The 23,306-nt window shown below is 41.5% G+C and overlaps 1 protein-coding gene across 2 annotated transcripts; it reads left to right on the forward strand.

Moving 5' to 3' along the window:
• On the forward strand, positions 1–23,068 carry polr3f (polymerase (RNA) III (DNA directed) polypeptide F). 2 transcript variants are annotated; one of them, XM_041204286.1, is made up of 9 exons: positions 4–426; positions 5,993–6,110; positions 7,323–7,390; positions 8,921–8,988; positions 12,488–12,600; positions 16,630–16,773; positions 18,541–18,648; positions 21,722–21,913; positions 22,567–23,068. In XM_041204286.1, exons 1-9 carry the CDS (start codon positions 371–373, stop codon positions 22,642–22,644), a joined length of 945 nt encoding a protein of 314 aa, XP_041060220.1. In that variant the 5' UTR covers positions 4–370; the 3' UTR covers positions 22,645–23,068. The 2 variants fall into 2 exon arrangements, with proteins under 2 accessions (XP_041060229.1, XP_041060220.1); XM_041204295.1 differs by lacking the exon at positions 7,323–7,390 and having other exon boundaries at positions 1–426.
• The last annotated feature ends 238 nt before the right edge of the window (positions 23,069–23,306 follow it).

Here is a 23,306-nt window from a genome sequence, read left to right on the forward strand (position 1 = left end):
GACGACAAGAAGTGAAGAATGCCGCCTGGCGAATATCTGGTCTCTCCCCGATCAGAAGAGGCTGAGCCGGCAGAGTGAAAAGCCCCCGCAAAAGAGGCAGAAGTAAAGGAGCGAAGTTGCAGATTTTGATCTCAGGGGTTTAGAATGCGAGCTTGTCATTTGGAACGTCCAAGCTGATGTTTGTTACAGTTTAGAACGTGGATCGCTGGATTTGGAACATCCGAGCTGGTGTTTGATACAGTTTAGAACGTGGAACGCGAGAATTGCAATCTCTGATTGAGGTGCGCGCCCACACCGCAGGCGGGTTCTGCAAACAAGCCCTTGAGCCGCATTCATTCCCAATAGATTGTCATGCTCAACAATTGAAACCATGGCCGACGTGAAAGTGAAGCAAGAAGCTGTAGATCCTGTGGGGCTGGAAAGCAGGTAAAGTTTGCATACATTCCGCAGCCCCTCCCCCTCCCCATGTTGCTCCCAACAGTTTACAATGACTGAAGAAAGGTCCTTGACCTGAAATGTTAACTCTGTTTCTCTCTCCACAGATGCTGCCAAACTTGCTGAGCATTTTCCATTTTCATTTCAGATTTCCAGCATCTACAGTATTTTGCTTTTGACACAAATTTATAGTTCCTTTAACATAATGAAATGTCCGAGGGTGCTTCACAGTCAGGAGCGTATATAAAAAAAAGTATGACACTGAGCCACATTAGCTCATCTCACATGAGGAGATGACCAAAAGCTTGATCAAAGTATGTTTTAAGGAGCATCTTAAAGGAGGAAAGCAAGGTGGATGGGTGATGGCAGGGAATTCCAGAGTTTGAAGCTTAGGTAACTGAAGGCATGGCCAGCAATGGTGAAGTAATTATAATTGGGATTGCATAAGAGGCCAGAATTTGAGGGTATCTTAGGGGATAAAAAGAATGAGCAATTTGAGGTAATTAATATCAGCAGAAGAAAACAAGTATTGGAGACACATAAAGAGCTAAAAAAACTAAAATCAAAAAATCCTTGGGACCTGATGGTCTACAGCCTAGGGTTCTAAAAGAGATAGAAATTGGGAGCAGGAGTAGGCCCTTCGAGCCTGTTCTGCCATTCATTATGATCATGGCTGATCATCCAACTCAATAGCTTGCTCCCGCTTTCTCCCCATACCCTTTGATCCCTTTCGCCTCAAGAGCTATATCTAACTCCTTGAAAACATACAATGTTTTGGTCTCAACTATTTTCTGTGGTAACGAATTCCACAGGCCCACCACTCTCTGGGTGAAGAAATTTCTCCTCATCTCAGTCCTAAATGGTCTACCCCGTATCCTCAGACTGTGACCCCTGGTTCTGGATTCCCCCACCATCGGGAACATCCTTCCCGCATCTACCCTGTTTAGTCCTGTTAGAACTTTATAGGTTTCTAAAAGATTCCCCCTCATTCTTCTGAACTCCAGCAAATATAATCCTAATCAACTCAATCTCTCCTCATATGTCAGTCCCGTCATCCCAGGAATCAGCCTGGTAAACCTTTGCTGCACTCCCTCTAAAGCAAGTACATCCTTTCTCAGATAAAGAGACCAAAACTGCATACAATATTCCAGGTGTGGTCTCACCAAAGCCCTGTACAATTGCAGCAAGACATCCCTGTTCCTGTACTCGAATCCTCTGGCTATGAAGGCCAACATACCATTTGCCTTCTTTACTGCCTGCTGTACCTGCATGCTTACCTTCAGCACGGATATAGTGGATACACTGGCCACGATTTTCCAAAACCCTTAGATGTGAGAATGATCCTGTTAGGTTGGAAGTTGGCAAATGTAATATCGCTTTTCAAGAAAGGAGCAAGAGAGAAAACTACAGGCTGACATCAGTCATTAGGAAAATGCTGGAATCTATTAGGGAAGTCTTAACAATGCACTTAGAAAAGCATAGTCTGATTAGAACAAATCAACATTGTTTTGCTAAGGGGAAATCCTGTTTGACAAATTCATTAAAGTTTTTTGAGGATGTAACTAGTAGGGTAGCCAAAGGGGAACCAGTAGATGTAGTATGCCTGGATTTCCTAAAAGCACTTGTTTAAGGTGCCACATAAAATAATAGGCAAAATAAGTGCTCATGGAGTTGGGTGTAATATATTACCATTGATAGAGGATTGGTTAATGGTTGGGAAGCAAAGGGTAGGCATTAATGGAGCGTTTTCAAGTTGGCAGACTGTGACTTGTGGAGTGGGCAAGGATCAATGCTGGGGCCTCAACTATTTACAATATACACTAATGACTTAGCGTGAAAAATATTTAAAAAAATATTTTTGGGGAATATTGTGTTATTCTGTGAAAAAGGGTTGTGTGTATGATTTAATTAAGCAGGGCAGAGATTAATAGAGACAGGTTGTCTGGGGGGTTTAAAACATGAAAAGGATTGAGGTGCTAGGTTTGAGGTACAAGTGAATAGGCTAGATTTAACATTTGCATTTTTAGATAAGTGGAGAGTTTGAATATCAAAGGGGAGTCAGAGGTGAAAAGAGACATGTTTGCATCTTGCAGGAGTTCCATAGGTAAAATAGCCATAGATAAATATATGTGGGATGTTATGTTTTATTGACCCGAAAGCAAACACAAGTTAAAAACATGAAAGGTCTTATATTTGGAAGGATTTAAGTTTCAAAGAGGTGTGAAAACAATGGAACCCAAGATGAAAAGGAAAAACAGTATTTTAGACTTGTTGTGGAGAGCTTGGGGGGAGGGCGAGTGGTGCTGCTGGAGCTCTTTGAGCGGTTGGGCTGTTGAGCTGTGCAGTGTGAGATGTAGCAGCTGGAGCTATAGCTAGAGCTTTGGCTGAGAGAAGATGCAGTTTGAATCAACCATCCAATCAAACCAGAGAAGTCTTGAATCGCAAAAAGCAGTTTTATTCTGAAGTTTGGATTTTCACAACAGAGTGGAAGAGTGTTACAGGTCATGTGGTATGCCTTTATTGAAGCTACAGCAGTTTGCCTTGGGTAACATTACTGGATTTTTAACAAGTTAAACATTTATAAGGAAATATTGCCTGGAAGATGTTTACTTGTGGGTCTGACGAAGTAGAGAGTCTTTTTGGGAAATGTTTTGTAAGACTAAGTTTAACTAGATACCTGTAATCTTGTGTGCTTGAGTTTTCTTTTATTCTTGTTCATAAAGCTTTTACTTTTAAATTTTAAAATCCATAAAGTGTTACTGAACTCCTTACTGCTGAGATCAGTATGTCCTCTTCTTGTTTTCAGAATACATAAAAAAGGCTATGGCCCATAAGTCAAGTTTTCCTCTGAGATTGAGACTGGTTGTGGTCATAACACTTAGACAAAGAGATACAGGGTAATGTACCTTAGTTCACTGATACAAACCTAGTTGGAAACGTAAGTTGGGAGGAGGACACAGAGAGGCTGCAAAGAGATATGGACAGGTTAAGGAAGTGGGCAACAAGATGGCAGATGGAGTATAATGTGGGTAAGTGTGAGGTTATTTACATTGGTCATAAGAATAGAAAAACAATACTTTTTGAAAGGCGTGAAACTTGTAAATGTTGCTGTTTGGAGAGATTTGGATATGTACAAGGAACGCAGAACATTTAGCACGCATGTAGAGCAAGCTATTAGGAAGGCAAGTGGCATGTTGGTGTTTATTGTAAGGGGATTGGAGTATAGGAATAAATAAGTCTTGCTACAATTGCAGAGGGCCTTGGTGAAACTACATCTGGAATACTGTGTGAATATTTTTGCGTCCACATTTTATGAAAGGATGCACTTGCATTGGAGGCGGTAAAGCGAAGGTTGACTAGATTGGTCCCTGGGATGAGAAGGTTGTCATATGATAAGATGAGTAGATTGGAGTTATATTCCCTAGAACTTAGAAGAATGAGAGGTGATCTCATTGAAATCTATAAGATCCTGAAGGGGCTAGAGAGGGTTGATGCTGAGAGATTGTTTCTGCTGGTGGCGGAATCTAAATATGGAAGCATAGTCTCAGGATAAGGTACTGATCAATTAGGACTGAGATGAGGGGAAATTTCTTAACTCAGAGGGCTGTGAATCTTTGGAATTCTCTACCCCCAAGCGTTGTAGATGCACCATTGTTGAATACATTTAAGGCTGGGATAGAGAGATCTTTGGTCTCAGTAAATCAAGGGATATGGGGAGTGGGCTGGAAAATGGGAGTTGAAGCCCGAGATCAACTATGATTGTATTGAATGGTGGAGCAGGCTTGACGGGCCATATGGTCTACTCCTGCTCTTATTTCTTGTGCTTTTGAGCACAGATATCTCAGAGGGTTATGGAGTTGGAGGAGACTACAGAGTTAGGGACCAAATCAGGAGGGATTTGAAAGCAAGGATGATAATTTTGAAATCAGTACGTTGCAAGGCCGAGAACAAAGGCTTCAGTCTTTCCAGTTTTCAATTGGAGGAAATTTCTGCTTATCCAATATTGGACGTCTGATATGCAGTCTGATAATTTAGCAACATTGGAGGATTTGAGAGAGGTTGTGGTGAGGTAGAGCTCGGTGTCATCAGCATGCATGCTGTGCTTATGACTGATATCGCTGAGGGACAACATTGTAGATAAGAAATAGGAGGGGATCTTGGATAGATTGTTGGGGGACACACAAGAGGTAACCATGCAGGATCAGCAAGAGAAGCCATTGGGAGGGGGACACAAGAGGTAACTGTGCTGGATCAGCAAGAGAAGCGTTACAAATGATACTCTAGCTATAATTACATAGAGAAAAATGGAACCGCATAAGAGAAGTCCCATCCACCTGGAATGACAGCGGGGAGCCATTGGGGGAAGATGGTGTGATCAACTGCTTCAAAGGCTGCAGACATTTCAAGAAGGACGAGGCGGAATAGTTTACCTTTGTCACAGGCACATAGGATATGATTTGTGACTTTAATAGTGGTAATAGCTATTAATGTAACACTGTATGGCTTAATGATACAGACAGATGTTTAAGAGTACGATATAACTAACTAGTTGTAGGTGTACTGCAAGTCGTTTTCTTGCTGCGATGTCCATGTGGTTTCTGTGTTGCAGTGACAAAGGATAAGCAGCATAAGTAGCTGAACTGACATTTCAGAATCTCAAATGGTTTCACCACAGAAGGAGGCCATTCAGCCTGTCGTGTCTGTGCTGGCTGTCCAAAGTTCCGTATTTAGTAAAAGGTGCACTTCCAGGAGGTGATTTACACTGATTTGCCTTGTGTCAGTTGTAATCAGCTTGACACTAACTTTGTAAATGTCTAATTTGAAAAAATTACACAGATGTAACATATTCAGAGTTGACCAGCCAAAGCAACTGTAGTTTTGTGCAACAAAAACAGAAAATGCTGGAAAAACTCAGCAGGTCTAGCAGCATCTGTGGAGAGAGAAACCGAGTTAACGTTTCGAGTCCGTCTGACCTTGAAAAGTTAACTCTGTTTCTCTCCATAGATGCTGCTCGACCTGCTGAGCTTTTCCAGGATTTTCTGGTTTTGTTTCAGATTTCCAGCATCCGCAGTATTTTGCTTTTATCTGTAGGTTTGTGCATGTGGTTTAATAGGTAATTTTGGACCCCTGCGTGTTATTGCCATACGCTCTTGTGATGGAACAGAGAACAGTATAATATATTTGTGATAGCTTTGCATTGAGAAATGTAGTACCAGAAGTGGTACTCTACACCAATGATCTGCCCTAGGTCGCCTCCTATTTCATATCTACAAGGTTGCCCCTTGGAGACATCATCTGTAAGTGTTAATTTTCTCTTGTACTCTGATGACACCCAGCTTTATTTCATCACCACCCCTCTCAATTCCTCCAATTTTGCTAAATTATCAGACTGCTTATCTGACTGGATGAGCAGAAATTTCTTCCGATTAAATATTGGGAAGGCTGAAGTGTTCTTGAGGTGTCTGGAGCTAATACTTACATATTATGGAATCTTATCACTTGAAGGAGACCACAGGTAGTTACTTCTGCTCAATTATTCTTTCTCTTTTACTCCTAGGATTTTAGAACTCTGCCAGCAGTTCCCACAAGGAATTACAGACCAGGTTATTCAGAATGACATGCCACACGTGGAGCCGCAGAAGAGGGCGATGGCCATCAACAGGCTTCTCTCAATAGTAGGTCATTTAATATTCATAATAAAAGACTTGTATTTATGTAGTGCAATTTTTGACTGCTGGACATCCATAAGTGCTATTGAGTCGATGAAATATCTTTTGAGGTGTAGTCGCTGCAGTATAAGGAATACAGCAGCCCAATTTACACACAAAAAAGTCCCACAAACAGCAATAATAATAACCAACTTATATATTTTGAGTGTTGGTTTAAGAATAAATGTTGGCCAGAACCCTGAGATGAACTTCCTATTTTTTTTTTTGAATAATGCCTTGGAATCTCAAACATTCACCTGAGAGGGAAGACAGGGTGACATTTAGCATCTTGTCTGAAAGTGGCACCTCAAGGTTTCCTTATTGTGTTGCACTGGAGCGTCAGTTTTGATTGTGCTCAAGTCTCTGGAGTGGGATTTAGACCCATATATTAAGAATTTGTTCCTGCCATCATGTTCGTGGTAGTGTCTTCTTTGTGTTTAGTCTTGCACTTTTATCAATTATACATTGAATTGCTAGATATCTCCTCCAACTACTTGAATTTTAGAATGTAGCTTCCAAGGTTTTTAGAGACAGTAGTTTGCATATATAGTGCATGACGAATGGATGCAGAATGTATTTTAAGAATTATTTTATGGGATGTAAGCATCACTGGAAAGGCCAGCATTTGTTGCCAATTCCTATATGTCCTTGAGGAAGTGGTGATGAGCTATCTTCTTGAACCATTGCAGTCCAACTTATGTAAGTACACCCATAGTCCTGTAAAAAGGGAGTTCTAGGATTTTGACCCAGTGACAGTGAAGGAAGAGCAATGTAGTTCCAAGTCAGGATGGTGTGTGACTTGGAGGGGAACTTGCAAGTTCCCATGCATCTGCTTCCTTTGGACTTCTAGGTGGTAGAGGTTATGAGTTGGAAGGTGCAGTCAAAGCAGGCTTGGCGAGTTAATTGTAAAGTTCACAACTTTTCAATTGAGTTCTGTGTTCTATGTTAGTATTTTGTGCAAATTGTTTGGGTTTCATAGTTTTAAAAAAGGAAAAGCCAATTTGTCAAGTGAGTGGGGGAAAAATGCTTCATTTCGTAGCTTGAAGAGCACAGCATATCAAAAGTATTTAATTCCAGTAATATTGCAGAATAGCTTAACAGTTCTGTTGTAGCAGTAAAACTTGATTATTCTTCTTCCTGTTTTGGAAGTAAAGTCATTCTGTTATTGAATCATTTCAGGGCCAGTTGGATCTGCTGAGGGGTACTTCTGGTCTCCTTTATCGAATAAAAGATACCCAAACTGCAAGGTGAGCAGCTTCAGTGACTTCTTTTGATGCTCCATGTACTTACAAGTACACCAGCTTTGCATCACTCTGGATCTTTGGATTGTGGAAAGTACACAGGAACAGGAGGCTGTTCCACCTTTCAGTTAGATCATGGCTTATCTGTACCACAACTCCAATTTCCCACCTTTGCTCCATTTGTAGTTATGTACACATGTATATTAGGGCAATTGGAGGGTGTGCAGGGCTGGGGAGGGGGGGGCGGTGTAAAAAGACCAATTGTTTCTCTTTGTTCTCTTTAACAAACATCAGGTTTAAAGCTGTGAAGGGAAAACTTAGGGCAGATGTTAGGAAGCATTTCTTTACGCTGAGGTTGACAAGCATCTAGACTGGATTACCGGGGACGATAGTTGGGGGCATTTATCCAACACCTTGTAACTGCAATGGAGAGATGTTCGGGGAGATTCAGGAATAGTGAAATCAAATGCAATCTCTGCATTGCAAAGATTTTTTTTTCCCCTGTAGGGTATTGCCTACTTGACAAATTGCCTTGCCATCTCTTCCTCCCATCATCTCACTTGCCATTTGGCAGCAGAAAGGGTGGACACAGAACCAGTTGTTAGCCCTTGAAACTGTCATGGGATATGTGAAATGCCTCATACATTAAAAGGGACTGTGGTGGATAAATTCTGTTGAGATTCAATTTGACCATGATCAAATTGAATGAGGGGCTGAATGGCGTACTTCTGTTCTTATGTGTTCTCTAACGTTCCCTTTCAACTGCTGGGAGTCACTGCAGGCTCTACCCCTATTTGACATTCCACGAAGTTTTGTTCCTTTTTTGTGCCAAACATTTTTCCCCCTATTAAAACTCCAGTCCAAATCTCTCAAAAACTTGAATATGGCTCCTTTATGCAGAGTAGCTCTTCCACCACTTAACTTGCACTCTTAGAGTGAATACAAAAACATGTTTGCCTAAGGCAATCTGTCTAACTCACGTCTAGGCTCTAATTTCTCTCCTATCATTTCTTGCCTCTCTGCTTCACCATTGCCACTTTCAATAGGGCTTCTCTCAACATTCTGCTCTTGATTCCTTTTACATGTCATCAGTCACCCTCTCCCTGATTCCTCCCTTCTCCGCTGCATTCACTGCATTGTGAGTTGTCTCACAATCTTACACTTTGACTCTTTCTTTCTGAGGATCTCAAAACCTCTTGCTGTTTTCAATCCTTCCGCCATCATCATCCTTGAACTTTTACACCCAGACTTGACATCAAGTAACCACAACTTCTTCACATATCAACTTCTATCTTGCTCTTTTTAATCCTGGTGTTCTACATTCTGTGCCATGAAGTGGGGATAGACACAAGGTTTGATCTGTGTTGCCGATTATTTTTATATCAAATCGAAAAAAGCAACAGTCCAGAGTGTTAATTCCCTAATGCCCCGCATTACTGCTCCTTTTGTGAGAACTTTTAACCCCAAGTTTAGAGTTATTGCTGTCTTTAGTGCACTCTTAATTAAATGTGTGAATTTGTTTTTCTTTAAAAACAGCAAAATGAAGGGATCTGACAATCAGGAAAAACTGGTTTATCAAATCATAGAAGATGCTGGAAATAAAGGTACAGTAACTAAAATCCTTCAAATTAATTGACAAACAGTTCAAATCCTCTCATAGAATTGTTTTCCTAATTTCTTCATTGTTCCTTTTACTCCATATGCTACCACAATAACGCTCCCCCCTCCCCCCACCACCAGACCCACCTCCCATCCCTCCAGCTGGGACTTCCTCTTGCATTGAGTGTTGCACACATTGATCCCAACTCATGGATGACCCAGCAGAATGCCAGCAGGTCCCTGTGATCCAGACTGGATGAGCACAGATCTGAGCGGTTTATGTCTGGATGTGAAAGTACATTTCCATTCTTTATGTTCTACCTTTGAATCTCAAATGTACCTAAGAGCATTTGCCGCTTGGTTACAATGATGGAAGCACATCATAGAGAATGTCATGTTTTTCAGAGGCACTTTAAAAATAGTTCATTTCCACTAAGCCACCTGCTTTCTCCCATCCTTTTGTACAGTGGTTTTGAAAGGAGGTATTGCACGGGGGTGGATTGAGGACTTATCCATCACCCCCCTCCCCCAGCCCCAAACTTCATTTATCTTATTATCCTTTCTTCTATACAGAAGAACATTGTGCTACTACAGATGTAAATTTTAAAAATTCTAGTTGAGTCTTTCATATGAAGAGAAAGGTTTGCATTCATACAGCACCTCTCACAACCTCATGATACCGCATTGCAGCCAACTGAGTGCTTTTTGAAGTGAAAGCACTGTTCTAACATAGTAAGCAAGGCAACCAGTTTGCACACAGCCAAGGTCCCACACAATCTGTTTTACAGTGATGTTGGCTGAGGGATATATATAGGAAGACTCCCTTGTTCGTCTTCAAAATGGTGCAGTGGGATCTTTTTGGTCCAATCAAGGGGGCAGATTGGCCTGGGTTTTAAGGTCTCATCTGAAAGACAGCACCTGTGACAGTACAGCGTTTCCTTGACTACATGGTATATCAGCCTAAATTCTGTACTCAAGTCACTGAGCCCATAATCTTGTAACTTGGAGGCAGGAGTGCTACCCACTGAGTCCCAGCTGACACTGATGAGTCATAGAGGTCTACAGCACAGAAAAAGGCCCTTTGGCCCATCAAGTCTGCGCTGGTCAAATAAGTACCTAACTATTCTAATCCCATTTCCAGCACTAGGCCCATAGCCTTGTATGCCTTGGCATCACAAGTGCACATCCAAATAATTCTTAAATGTTTTGAGGGTTTCTGCCTCTACCACCTTTTCAGACAGTGAGTTCCAGATTCCCACCATCCTCTGGGTGAAAAAAGTCTTCCACACAACCCCTCTAAACCTCCTGCCCCTTACCTTAAATCTCTGCCCCCTATGGTTATTGATCCCTCCACCAAGGGGAAAAGTTCCTTCCTGTCTACCCTATCTATGCCCTTCATAATTTTATACACCTCAATCATGTTCCCCCTCAATCTCCTCTGCTCCAGGGAAAATAACCCCAGTCTATCCAATCTCTCCTCATAACTAAAACTTTCCAGCCCAGACAACATCCTGGTAAATCTTCTCTGCACTCTGTCTAGTGCAATCACATCCTTCCTATAATGCGGATTCCAGAACCGCACGCAATACTCCAGCTTTGGCTTAACCAGTGTTTTATACAGTTCCAGCATAACCTCCGTGCTCTTATATTCTGTGCCTCGGCTAATAAAGGCAAGTATCCCATATGCCATCTTAAACACCTTACCTATCTGTCCTGCTACCTTAAGGGACCGGTGGACATGCTCACCAAGGTCCCTCTGATCCTCGGTACTTCCCAGGGTCCTATCATTTATCTTGTATTCCCGTGCCTTGTTTGCCCTGCCCAAGTGCATCACCTCACACTTATCCGGATTAAATCCCATTTGCCACTGATCAGCCCATTTGACCAGCCTGTCTATATCCTCCTGTAGTCTAAGGCTATCCTCCTCACTATTTACCACCCCACCAATTTTCGTGTCATCCGCGAACTTACTGATCAACCCTCCTACATTCAAGTCTTAATCGTTTATATATACCACAAATGGCAAGGGATCCAACGCCAATCCCTGTTGAACCTCACTGGACACAGGCATCCAGTCACAAAAACACCCCTCGACCATCACCCTCTGCTTCCTGCCTTTCAGCCAATTCTTGTTCCAATTTGCCAAATTGCCTTGGGTCCCATGGGCTCTTACCTTCGTTATCAGTCTCCCATGCGGGACCTTATCAAAAGCCTTGCTGAAGTCCAAGTAGATTATGTCAAATGCATTGCCCTCATCTACACACCTGGTCACCTCTTCGAAAAATTCAATCAAATTGGTCAGAGATGACCTTCCCTTAATAAAACCATGCTGACTTCTTGATTAATCCCTGCCTCTCCAAGTGTAGATTAATTCTGTCCCTCAGAATTGCTTCCAATAGTTTCCCCACCACTGAGGTTAGACTGACTGGCCTGTAATTCCCTGGTTTATTCCTTCGTCCCTTCTTGAATAACGGTACCACATTGGCTGTCCTCCAGTCCTCTGGCACCTCTCCTGTGGCCAGAGAGGTATTGAAAATTATTGCCAGTGCCCCTGCTATTTCCTTCCTTGCGTCACTCAACAGCCTGGGATACATTTCATCCAGGCCTGGAGATTTATCGACTTTAGAGCCTGCCAGGCCACTTAGAAGCTACCCCCTTTCTATGCTAATTTCTTTAATTATATCACAGTCCTTCTGCCTGATTTCCTTGCCCACGTCGTCCCTCTCACTTGTGAACACCAACACAAAGTATTCATTCTGAACCCTACCTACGTCTTCCAGCTCCACACACAAATTACCACCATGGTCCTTAATGGGCCCTACTATTTCCCTAGTTATCCTCTTATTCTTAATGTACTTGTAAAATAACTTTGGCAGTTAAAATAAAGGAAAATCCAATGTTTTTTCATGCCCCTTTTTGGTCTCCTAATTTCCTTTTTAGGTTCCCTCCTACACATTCTATACTGCTCTAGGGCTTCTACTGTTTTGAGCCCTCGGTTTCTGCCATAAACCTCCCTCTTTTCTCTTTATCCAATCCTGTATATCCCTCATCATCCAAGGTTCTCTGGATTTGTTGGTCCCACCCTTTATCTTTACTGGAATATGTTGGCCCTGTACTCTCCCTATTTCCTTCTTGAATGAGTCCCACTGCTTTGACGCAGATTTACCTAAAAGTAGCTGCTCCCAGTCCACTCTGGCTAAATCATATCTGATCTTATTAAAATCGGCCTACCCCCAACTTTAGAACACTGATTTCTGGCCCATTCTTGTCCTTTTCCATAACAACCTTGAATCTAAAGGAGTTATGATCACTATCTGCAAAATATTTCCCCACTGATACCGAGATTCTGTAAAACTTGTTACCCAATAAAATTACAAGCTGATCTCTGTACATCTCTTAAAATTGTAATAACTGGAAAATGTGTACCTTGGTTCTTATTTTGACTAAACCAGTGCAACTTAAATTCATCGTTGAGTTCCAGTGATTTGAATTGATTTTTTGTAGGTATATGGAGCAGAGATATTCGATACAAGAGCAACCTCCCACTAACAGAGATCAACAAAATCCTCAAGAACATGGAGAGCAAAAAACTAATTAAAGCTGTCAAGTCTGTGGCTGTGAGTACATTAACATTTCCAAACCCACACACCAAGGAAACTGCCAAACTTTTCCACCTTATCAGGCTGCACCAAAATGCAAAGCCTTGAGACTTTTTTTTATTCATTTGTGGGACGTGGGCATCACTGTCTAAGCCAGCATTTATTGCCCATCCCTGATTGCCCATGAGAAGGTGGTGCTGAGCTGCCTTCTTGACCTGCTGCAGTCCATGTTGTGTAGGCGCACCCACAGTGCTGTAAGGGAGGGAGTTCCAGGATTTTGACCCAACAATAATGAAGGAATGGTGAAATATTTCCAAGTCAGGATGGTGAGTGGCTTGGAGGGGAACTTCAGGTGGTGTTCCCATGTGTCTGCTGCCCTTGTCCTTCTAGATGGTAGCGGTTGTGGGTTTGGAAGGTGCTGCCTAAGAAGCCTTGGTGAGTTTCTGCAGTGCATCATGTAAATGGTACACACTGCTGCCACTGAGCGTTGGTGGTGGAGGGAGTGAATGTTTGTGAAAGGGGTGCCAGTCAAGTGGCTGCTTTGTCCTGGATGGTGTCAAGCTTTTTGAATGTTGTTGCTGCACTCATCCAGGCAAGTGGAGAGCATTCCATTACGCTCTTGACGTGCCTTGTAGATGGTGGACAGGCTTTGGGGAATCAGGAGGTGATTTATTCACTGCAGGATTCCTAGCCTCTGACCTGCTCTTGTAGCCACAGTATTCATATGGCTAGTCCAGTTCAGTTTCTGTTCGATGGTAATCCCTGGGATGTTGATATAGCAGCTTTCACAACCTCAATATCTCAAAGTACTTCACCACCAATTAAGTACTTTTGAAATGTGGTCACTGTTGTAATGCAGGAAATGTGGCAGTAAAAATTGTGCTCAGCAAGCTCCCACGAATAGCAGTGTGATACATGACCAGATCATCTGTTTTAGTTGTTTGAGGAACAAATGATGGCCTGGACTCTGGGTAGAAATCTCTTGCTCTTCAGGATAATGCCCTGGCATTTTTTATATCCACCCAAGAGGATATATAGAGCCTTGGTTTAATATCTTGTCTGAAAGACAGCACCTCCCGACAGTGCAACACTCTCTCAGTACTGCATTGGAGCATCAGTTTAGATTATAGGCTCAAGTCTCAAGTGTGAGACTTGAACCTACAATCTTCTGGCTTAGAGGTTGGAGCTACCCACTGAACTAAGGCCGATGTAGCTTTTCAGCTTCTGTTTGTTTTGTCCTAGTTCAGAATGTGTGGTGGGTTTCATTGTTTGTATATTTAAAATGAAATGTTTAGCTTTAATTAATGGAGGAGCTGAGACACACAATGAAGCTTCCAGCAGCATTTTGGAGGAGAATCAAAACTGTTCTTACAGCACAGAAGGAGATCCATCCTCCCTGCGCCATTTCTTTGAAAGGGCTTTCTAATTACACAACCCACTCTCCTGTTTATTCCCCATAAACCTGAAACTTTGTTCTGTTCAAGTATTTTCCAGTTTCCCTTTTGAAAGTTGCTTGAAAGTGTTGTTCTGACTGTTGAGGATGAAAGAAAAAAGCTGAGGGGAAAGTAATTTCAACATTTTTAAAAGTACTTCTGGAGGTGAATTCTTTGACAACTTAAAGTGCAGTCGATTCATTGAGATGAGAGAAGGGTTTTTCTATTCTCGTTACATGAAAAGTCACCCCAGAAACACCAAATACTTCTTAACACCTAGTTATGAGATCTACTAGACTGATTTTTGGTCACTTGAGGGATGGGGGTGGGGGTCTTGAAGAAAAACTTTACAGAGATTTATTTCCCCCATTATTAACACTGGATCTTTTTTTAATTGTCTCTCCCGGAACATTACATGAGCATTTGGTCAATTGTCATGAGTCTAGGGAGGCTTGATGGATTAGCTGGACTTTTCCTGCCTGTCATTTCCTTACATTTTAATTTCTGGCTGATTTGCCTTTCCCTGGTACTTTTCTGTTTTTTAAATTTCAGATTTCCAGCATTGATGATAAAATTTCCAGGACAAGCCTTGTCTTGTGTCTTTTGCTGCACAGAGACGTTACAATATGGGTCTCTTACCCACTGGGAAGGCGGTGTAAGCTGGATGCTTAAACAGTGAGATACGCAGCCTGAGGTGTCCCAATCTCAACAAGGGAACATCAAAAACTAAGTTCGTTACAATCTGTGTACTAGGCTGATATTGAATTTTGCACCAAAATACCTCTCAATTAGTGAGAACAGAAAAGGTAAACACTACTGTTTTGGTAAAAACAAAAAACTGCGGATGTTGGAAGTCCAAAACAAAAACAGAATTACCTGGAAAAACTCAGCAGGTCTGGCAGCATCGGCGGAGAAGAAAAGAGTTGACATTTCGAGTCCTCATGACCATTCAGCAGAACTGTGAGAAATAAGGAGAGGGGTGAAATATGAGCTGGTTTAAGGTGGGGGGGTGGGAGAGAAGTGGAGGGGGGTGGTGTGGTTGTAGGGACAAGCAAGCAGTGATAGGAGCAGATAATCAAAAGATGTCACAGACAAAAGAACACAGAGGCGTTGAAGGTGGTGATATTATCTAAACGAATGTGCTAATTAAGAATGGATGGTAGGGCGCTCAAGGTACAGCTCTAGTGGGGGTGGGGTGGAAAGGCTAGCAGGGCATAAAAGATTTAAAAATAATGGAAATAGGTGGGAAAAGAAATCTATATAAATTATTGGAAAAACCAAAAGGAAGGGTGAAGGAACAGAAAGGGAGTGGGGATGGAGGAGGGAGTTCAAGATCTAAAGTTGTTGAATTCAATATTCAGTCCGGAAGGCTGGAAAGTGCCTAGTCGGAAGATGAGGTGCTGTTCCTCCAGTTTGCGTTGGGCTTCACTGGAACAATGCAGCAAGCCAAGGACAGACGTGGGCAAGAGAGCAGGGGGAGTGTTAAAATGGCAAGCGACAGGGAGGTTTGGGTCATTCTTGCGGACTGACCGCAGGTGTTCTGCTACTGCATTCGTTGCTCCCAATACGGTCTCCTCTACACTGGAGAGACCAAACGTAAACTGGACGACCGCTTTGCAGAACACCTGCGGTCTGTCCGCAAGAATGACCCAAACCTCCCTGTCGCTTGCCATTTTAACACTCCACCCTGCTCTCTTGCCCACATGTCTGTCCTTGGCTTGCTGCATTGTTCCATTGAAGCCCAACGCAAACTAGAGGAACAGCACCTCATCTTCCGACTAGGCACTTTACAGCCTTCCGGACTGAATATTGAATTCAACAACTTTAGATCTTGAACTCCCTCCCCCATCCCCACCCCTTTCTGTTTCTTCCCCCTTCCTTTTGTTTTTTCCAATAATTTATATAGATTTCTCTTTTCCCACCTTTTTCCATTACTTTTAAATCTTTTATGCCCTGCTAGCCTTTCCACCCCACCCCCACTAGCGCTGTACCTTGAGTGCCCTACCATCCATTCTTAATTAGCACATTCATTTAGATAATATCACCACCTTCAACGCCTCTGTGTTCTTTTGTCTGTGACATCTTTTGACTATCTGCTCCTATCACTGCTTGCTTGTCCCTACAACCACACCCAACCCCCCCCATCTTAAACCAGCTTATATTTCACCCCTCTCCTTAGATTCACTCAGTTCTGTTAAGGGTCATGAGGACTCGAAACGTCAACTCTTTTCTTCTCCGCCGATGCTGCCAGAACTACTGTTTTGGTGTTGGTCTAGCAATAGTGAGGTCATGAGTTGAAACCCCATGTTGGGAAGTTGTGAGATTGAGCTTGGGAGGGGGAGAGGTTGGGAAAGACGTAAGTTGTGGGCTGGCACTAGATAAATTACCATGAAACCAGTCAGATTATTTAAAATCCCACCTGATATATAATGTCCTTCAGGAACGTGGACCTGCCCTATGCGCCCACCTGGTCTGTGGTCTGGCTTTCATGTGACTCCAGTCTCACTCTGCATGGTTGGCTCTTAATGCCCTCTGGACAACAAGGGTTGCCTCTGCAGTATTGTCCACAATCCCAGAAACAAGTATGACTGTCATTTTTCCTCCTCTCTTCCAGGCTTCAAAGAAAAAGGTATATATGTTATATAACCTGCAGCCGGATCGATCTGTGACTGGTGGAGCTTGGTATAGTGACCAAGATTTTGAGTCTGAGTTTGTAGAAGTGCTGAATCAGCAGTGTTTCAAATTCTTACAAAATAAGGTAAGGCGTGGGGAATTGCTATTCTAATGATATTGTAAATTGTACAGGAGTGTCTGTTGTGTTACACACCAAGGACACAAACATGAATAATTTCCCCTTGCCTTCCTTGAGGCTTTCGTCAGCAACGAAGTATCTCTAAATACAAAAGCTTTATCAGTGCATGTTATCAGGAAGTACAGAACCTCATTTCATCTCCACTGTAGCTGCATTTTCTTATTGCTTCTCAACTCCATTTCTTTATGTACATGCAAATTCCTCCCAATTTTTTTTTCAAACTCTGATATCCACAAATCATGGTCAGTTCATAGTGCAATCTGAATCCTGAATGAGTAAATTTGTCATCAGAGCAATGACAGGTATTTGTCGCTCAGTACCTCCTGGTCCATCCAGCCTGTCCCACACAATTCTGATGTCTGGTGCGTCATAATCCATACTCTGCTCACCCTACCTGAAAGTCATGTGATCTGAGAGAAACAATAAAACACTTTATAGACCCAGGCCAAATTAAAGGGGGAGAGGTGGAGGAATATGGGAAATTCTAATGTGATCACAACTAGTACACGAGATCACTTCACTCTGGTAACTCTATGCAGAGCTTACCTGTTTTTTTGAGGTAATCTCCTCACCACCAAATACAGGCCCAGCTCTCACTTCGAGGAATTCAGTGAAGTGAACTGGCGTCCATTGCACGAGTCGGCGGCTTTTCTAGAGGTTCCACTGTTCTTTGAGAAAAGAACCGCCGCCTGACATCTAACTGCTCATAGCTGAGTTTTCCAGCCTAGCTCCCCTGATGTTGTCCTGTGTTATGACCCATGCAGTTGGTAAAGCTGAGTTATTTAAAAATCCTTGAGGGAAACTTTAAACAACTGTCATAACTTATATTTTAATTTGGTATGTTTGAGATGCAACTCTGAATTCAGGCATAAAACCACCAGTTCTTGCAAGATTTTTATATTAGATTACATGAGACATTTATTAATCTACACAACTTAAACATATACACATGGCTACAAATTACTACTATCATAACTTTTAACAAATTCCCAAACTAATCTCCACTAAGGCAACAGCAACCCATAGACTTTAAACAGACACCCGGCAAAACATTTTCGCCTTACAGATTCAAAATGAGGTTCTTTTCGCTTTGGTTCCTTTGCGGACACAGTGTTAGGTTTACAGGCTTTGATGTTACATGCCTCTGCTCTGCAAGCACATACTGCTGTTTATTATACCCGGCACATATCTTTGAATATAAATTCTCACTGTATCACCAGCCCATTTGAACTCCACCTCTTCTAACAATAAAACTCCTTTCATAGTACCAATTTTATTAATAATATAAACATTGCTTGGTTTCTGCTAACTAGGTTCCAGATTTCACTCCCCTTCTTGAATACTCCCCTTCTCGAATGCTCTATTCAACAAAATGCAAATGCACTCTACTGTTCACATCTCAAACTACTATACATCAAAGCACCCAGACTAGCTGGCTTTAATCCAATTAAGACACACACACAGACTAAACCTCTATTTAAAAAAAAATAATTTCCAACAATATTATATACACTAATAACTTCATGGCGTGCTGCACAATGTCACAAGTGTTCAGTCTTTATTATAAACTTATTTATACTTTGGTAGCGATGAATTTCTGTAGGAAATGCTCTGTGCTATTCTGTAGTAAGTGGGAAATTTGAATAATTGCTTTGAAGATTATTCAACAGACGTGATCACTGATTAAAGAAGGCAACCATATGTTCTCTACAGGCAGAAGTGGCACGTGAGAGTAAACAAAGTCCTATGGTTCAAAGGAACAGTTCGTTTGCTTCATCTCATGAAGTCTGGAAATACATCTGTGAATTGGGTATCAGCAAGGTACAAGAATACTCTGTATAGTTGCATATTCGAGTTGTGTCTTTGAGGGTCACGGTAAATATCTTTGCACCCTGCTCAGTTAGAAAATAACTGGGCATCGAGGTTTCCGGCTCCTACGATCCTGGCTAATCATGTGGTGTTGATGTTGGTTTTCTGTGGGGGAAATGTCTGATCTCCATGTTGAGTTTAGATAGGATATTATCATAACTATATTGCTCTTATGTTGAGGTATTATAGGATATTGTCAGCTTTTATCTCTAATATATGTTTGAGGACTAGGAAGCATTGAAAACAGGTTAATGTTCTTTGTTAAATCAAGTCAATGAGATGAAATACAACTCTTTACTAGCAGTGTATGAGTGATAGGTACCAATTGTATATTGCAAGGAATCCTTCAGGAGGTCACAAGGATGATTTCTTGACTGCTTATGCTAGTCTCGGCAAACTCCCACAAACAACCTTGAGGTAATCACCAGATTTTGTGGTGGTAATGACAATGAAACTGTCAGCATTCACCATTACTTCACTGGAACTGACAGCAGAAATCCTGTAGTTCCTGAGAATGATTCTGTTCTTCCCCAGAGAGTGCACTATTGTAGCACCCCCTAGATTGCAATTGATGGGAAATCAGTTGAATTGACGAGAACTTCCTTGGGGTCTGGAACCAGAGGGGACAGTCTCAGAATAAGAGGTAGGCCATTTAGAACTGAGATGAGGAGAAATTTCTTCACTCGAAGTAAATCTTTGAAATTCTCTACCACAGAGGGCTATGGGGGCTCAGTCATTGAGTATATTCAAGACAGAGATCAGTCGATTTTCTACATAGTAAAGACATCAAGGGATATGGGGATAGTGCAGGAAAATGGTGTTGAGGTAGATGATCAGCCATGATCTAATTGAATGGTGGAGCAGGCTCAAAGCCTATTCCAGCTCCTATTTCCTATGTTCCACTCTTGCGCTGTTGGTCTTAATGTCAAAAGCTTTGGTAAAGTTACACCTTGTCAAATGAGAGCTTTAAATGATGTGATAACTTCATAATTACTGCTAAATTCTCTCCCTAGCCCTGAAAAAGCTAATTTTATATTTGTGAAATGTTAAATAAGTTCCACATCTTTTTTTAAAAAAAATTTAAGTTTGTCTATCGTTGCTCCAGCTTCTACCTTTATCAAATCATCTCTATTTTACTATCTGAAAATTGAAATTAAAAGTGAGATTGTTGTGTATAACTACCTGGGTTGCAGTGTCTGAATATTTCAATATGATTGGCTGCTTAACTGACATTGCTGCTGTTGCACACCAAATCATCCCCTTGACTATTCCTTAAATTTAAATGGCCATTGTGAAAAAGGACAACCATGCCACACATTTTGCTAGATCTTTGTGTGCAGCTTTAAGGTCATTGAAGAGCACCATTGCTTTGCCACTGACCGCAAAATCACAGCCTACGTGCCTTATCGATGATTGTTAAGGAATAAATATTGGCCAGGAACAGGAGAAAACTCCCCTGCTCATCTTCACAAAAGTACCATTTTACGAATACTTGTGAGGACAGACATGACCTTGGGTTAATATGTCATCTAAAAGAAGACACCTTCATCATTCCCTTAGTACTGCACTAGAGTGTCAGTCTAGATTGTGTGTGCAAGGTTCTGGAATCCTTTTAAAATGGAAAATTTGCATTGGAACACCTTAAATTTCAGCTTATCAGAGAGAGCTAGCATATCTACCAAATCTGATTAAATTTTTTTGAAGAGGTGCTAAAATAGTGCACAGGGGAATGTCTATGGGTGTTATTTATATGTACTTCCAGAAAGCATTTGATACAAGTCCCTCGAGAGACTGTTAACTAAAGTTGAAGCTCATGGAATTGAAAGCAAATTATTGACCTGATTAGGAAATTGGCTGAGTGGAAGGAGAAGGGGAGTAGAAATAATGAGTAGGTATTGTAATTGGCAGGATGTAACTAGTGGTGTCCTGCACGGATCTGGGTAAGGGCCTTAACTATCCATCATATAATTCACAACAAGCCACATATCCAAGTTTGCCAATGACACCAAGATAGATGGCATTGTAAGCAGCATATATGGAAGTGTAAAATTACGAAGAGATATTATAGATTAATGACAAAACTGTGGCTAATTGAATTTAAAATGGATAGAACAGGGTACTTTTGAAATGGGGCAGAAAAAGCTAGAAGCAGTGAAGGTCCAAAGAGACTTTTGGGTACAAGTACACAATTCATTATTTTCTGTAGCGATATGACATTTGATTTAAAAAAGCTAATGGAATGCTGGCCTTTATATCTAGAGGACAAGAATACTAGGGGATAGAAGTCATGCTTCAACTATACAAACCTGAAGTACTGTGAAAAGCAGTTCTGTGCATCACACTTCAGGAAGGATATATTGACCTTGGAAGGACTGCAGCGTAGATATATTACAATGATACCTTGACTCCAATGGCCCAATTACAAGGAGAGATTACACAAACTAGGGTTGTATTCTCAGTAAGTTAAAATCTTAAGATATTAAGAGGAGCAAAGGGTAGATAGAAATTATTTTAGCTGAAGTACAGGACTGGGGGTCATGGTCTTTAAAAACTAGACCCTGACGCTCAGGAGTGAAACTAGGAAATACTTCTACATGCAAAGGGTATAGGCAAAGGCACGTATATGGAGTTCAGGCACAGATCAGCTATGATTTCATTGAATAGCAAAACAGGTTCCAGGGACTAAATGGCCTAATCCTGTTCTTATCAATGGGGCTTGAAATTATGACCTTGTGTAATTTGGCATTAAGCTGCAATATCCTCTAATTTCATAGCTTGCTGGTGCTGTTGCTATAATGGAGAGAACTGTAGTATTGACCCTGCTTTAAAGGAACTATTACTAATGGTTAATAGGTTGGATCAGTACTAAAGACGTCATTGCTGGTTATTGAAATGGCTGATGGGTTAGACCAAAATTACTCCAGCAAACATCTTGATATTTTTGACCAGTTGAGATTTCTGTTGTGTCCGAATATCTTTCCTATTGCATGGTGACTGAATAACTGAGATGCTTCTGCAATCTCAGGTGGAACTCTCTATGGAAGACATAGAAACTATTCTGAACACATTGATATATGATGGGAAGGTGGAGATGACTATCATAGCTGCAAAGGAAGGTACTGTCGGGAGCGTGGATGGGCAAATGAAGCTGTATCGAGCAGTTAATCCCATCATCCAGCCCACTGGCCTGATGAGGACACCTTGTGGAATGTGCCCAGTAAGTGTGATGTCTTCTGGGTTAGTTGAGTGTGACCTATTAAATTTAATTCTTTAAACATCCCAGATACTCCACCCCACCTGGTAGGCAGTGGGGAGAGAGAAATTATTGGAGTTGAAGAGAACGTCTATTACTTCATCAATGTAGATTATTCCAAATATCCTAGTACCTTTACATTTAGCCATTGAGTCAGATCAGGAAGCCACAGCAGTTCTACAGGCCTGAGTTTTGTAAGTGCGTTTACTGTAAGGCTTTCTGTGGTTCATTCATTTCAGGGAATTAACATTTTCCCCTTTGCTGTATCTCTGTTAGGATTGGTTTGTGAGTTCAAGTTTTTATTTGTGTCTCCTCTTTTTATATAGAAAGAGCTATCCAATTAGTCTCATGGCCCTGCAAATTTCCCCAATATAAATGCAAGTGTATTTTTTAAAATATTCCCTATTGTTCAGTGCCACAAGAGTTAATTACACTTAAAGATTCTAAACACAGCATATAGCCTATTAAGCAGAAGGACTTTGCCTTCAGTATCAGGTTCATGCTTGATGCTGTCCCCCACTCAGCTGATTTGTAGGTTTTTGCTGCCACTGTATATTGATGTGTTCCATACTGTTCTGAAATGGGAGTTCAATTCCTTTTATTGTGGTGTTTTGCAGGTATTTGACGATTGCCATGAAGGTGGGGAAATCTCTCCAGCGACTTGCTTCTACATGACAGAGTGGCTAGAATTTTAACAAAGTTAACAAAGAAGGACTTTAGGATTTGAGTGGTTCACCATTTAAAACTACAGGCAGTGTGCCTGGGAGGATTTCATCACACTACAGCACAGAAACAGGTCATTCGGCCCAAGTGGTCTATGCTGGTGTTTGTGATCCACATGGGACTCATTCCAACCCTCTTCAGTGAACCCCTCGATTACTTTCTCCCTCTTGCTGACCTAGCTTCTTCTCAAACAGATATTTAACAGAACTGAAAAACATGAAGATACCCAAGAATTGAAATGGAAGGGTTTTGAATGTAGGACCATGAAAACAAAAGCTGATTTTTTTTTTTTTCTAAATAACATTTAATTTATTTTGTATTTGAACATTTCTTGATTCAGATTTTATATGTAGAAAATCATTGTGAAAACCTAATAAAACGTTTACTGTTCAAAAATAATTATCCAGGGCAGAATTTTTCAGTCGGCGTACGGGGGCGGACCCAACACGCCGATGCGTAAAATGACGCCGATGACATCATGTGGGCATCTCAACGTCATCGTGCAGTCCCACAATATTTCGTTCGGCAGGCACACGCCGGAGTCGGCTGCGCACCCGCCAATATGTAAATGGCCTACTAAGGCCATTAAGAACATAATTCATGTAATTAGAAATGCTGCCTGTCCAACCTTAAG

The sequence above is a fragment of the Carcharodon carcharias genome, chromosome 2, assembly GCF_017639515.1.
Source record: "Carcharodon carcharias isolate sCarCar2 chromosome 2, sCarCar2.pri, whole genome shotgun sequence".
Taxonomy (NCBI): domain Eukaryota; kingdom Metazoa; phylum Chordata; class Chondrichthyes; order Lamniformes; family Lamnidae; genus Carcharodon; species Carcharodon carcharias.

Excerpts from the sequence above, each read along its gene's own strand:
- polr3f (XM_041204286.1), top strand. The coding sequence starts at position 371 with ATGGCCGACGTGAAAGTGAAGCAAGAAGCTGTAGATCCTGTGGGGCTG. Across the intron at positions 7,391-8,920 it reads AAAGATACCCAAACTGCAAG|CAAAATGAAGGGATCTGACA; the intron begins GTGAGCAGCTTC and ends CTTTAAAAACAG. Across the intron at positions 16,774-18,540 it reads TCAAATTCTTACAAAATAAG|GCAGAAGTGGCACGTGAGAG; the intron begins GTAAGGCGTGGG and ends TGTTCTCTACAG.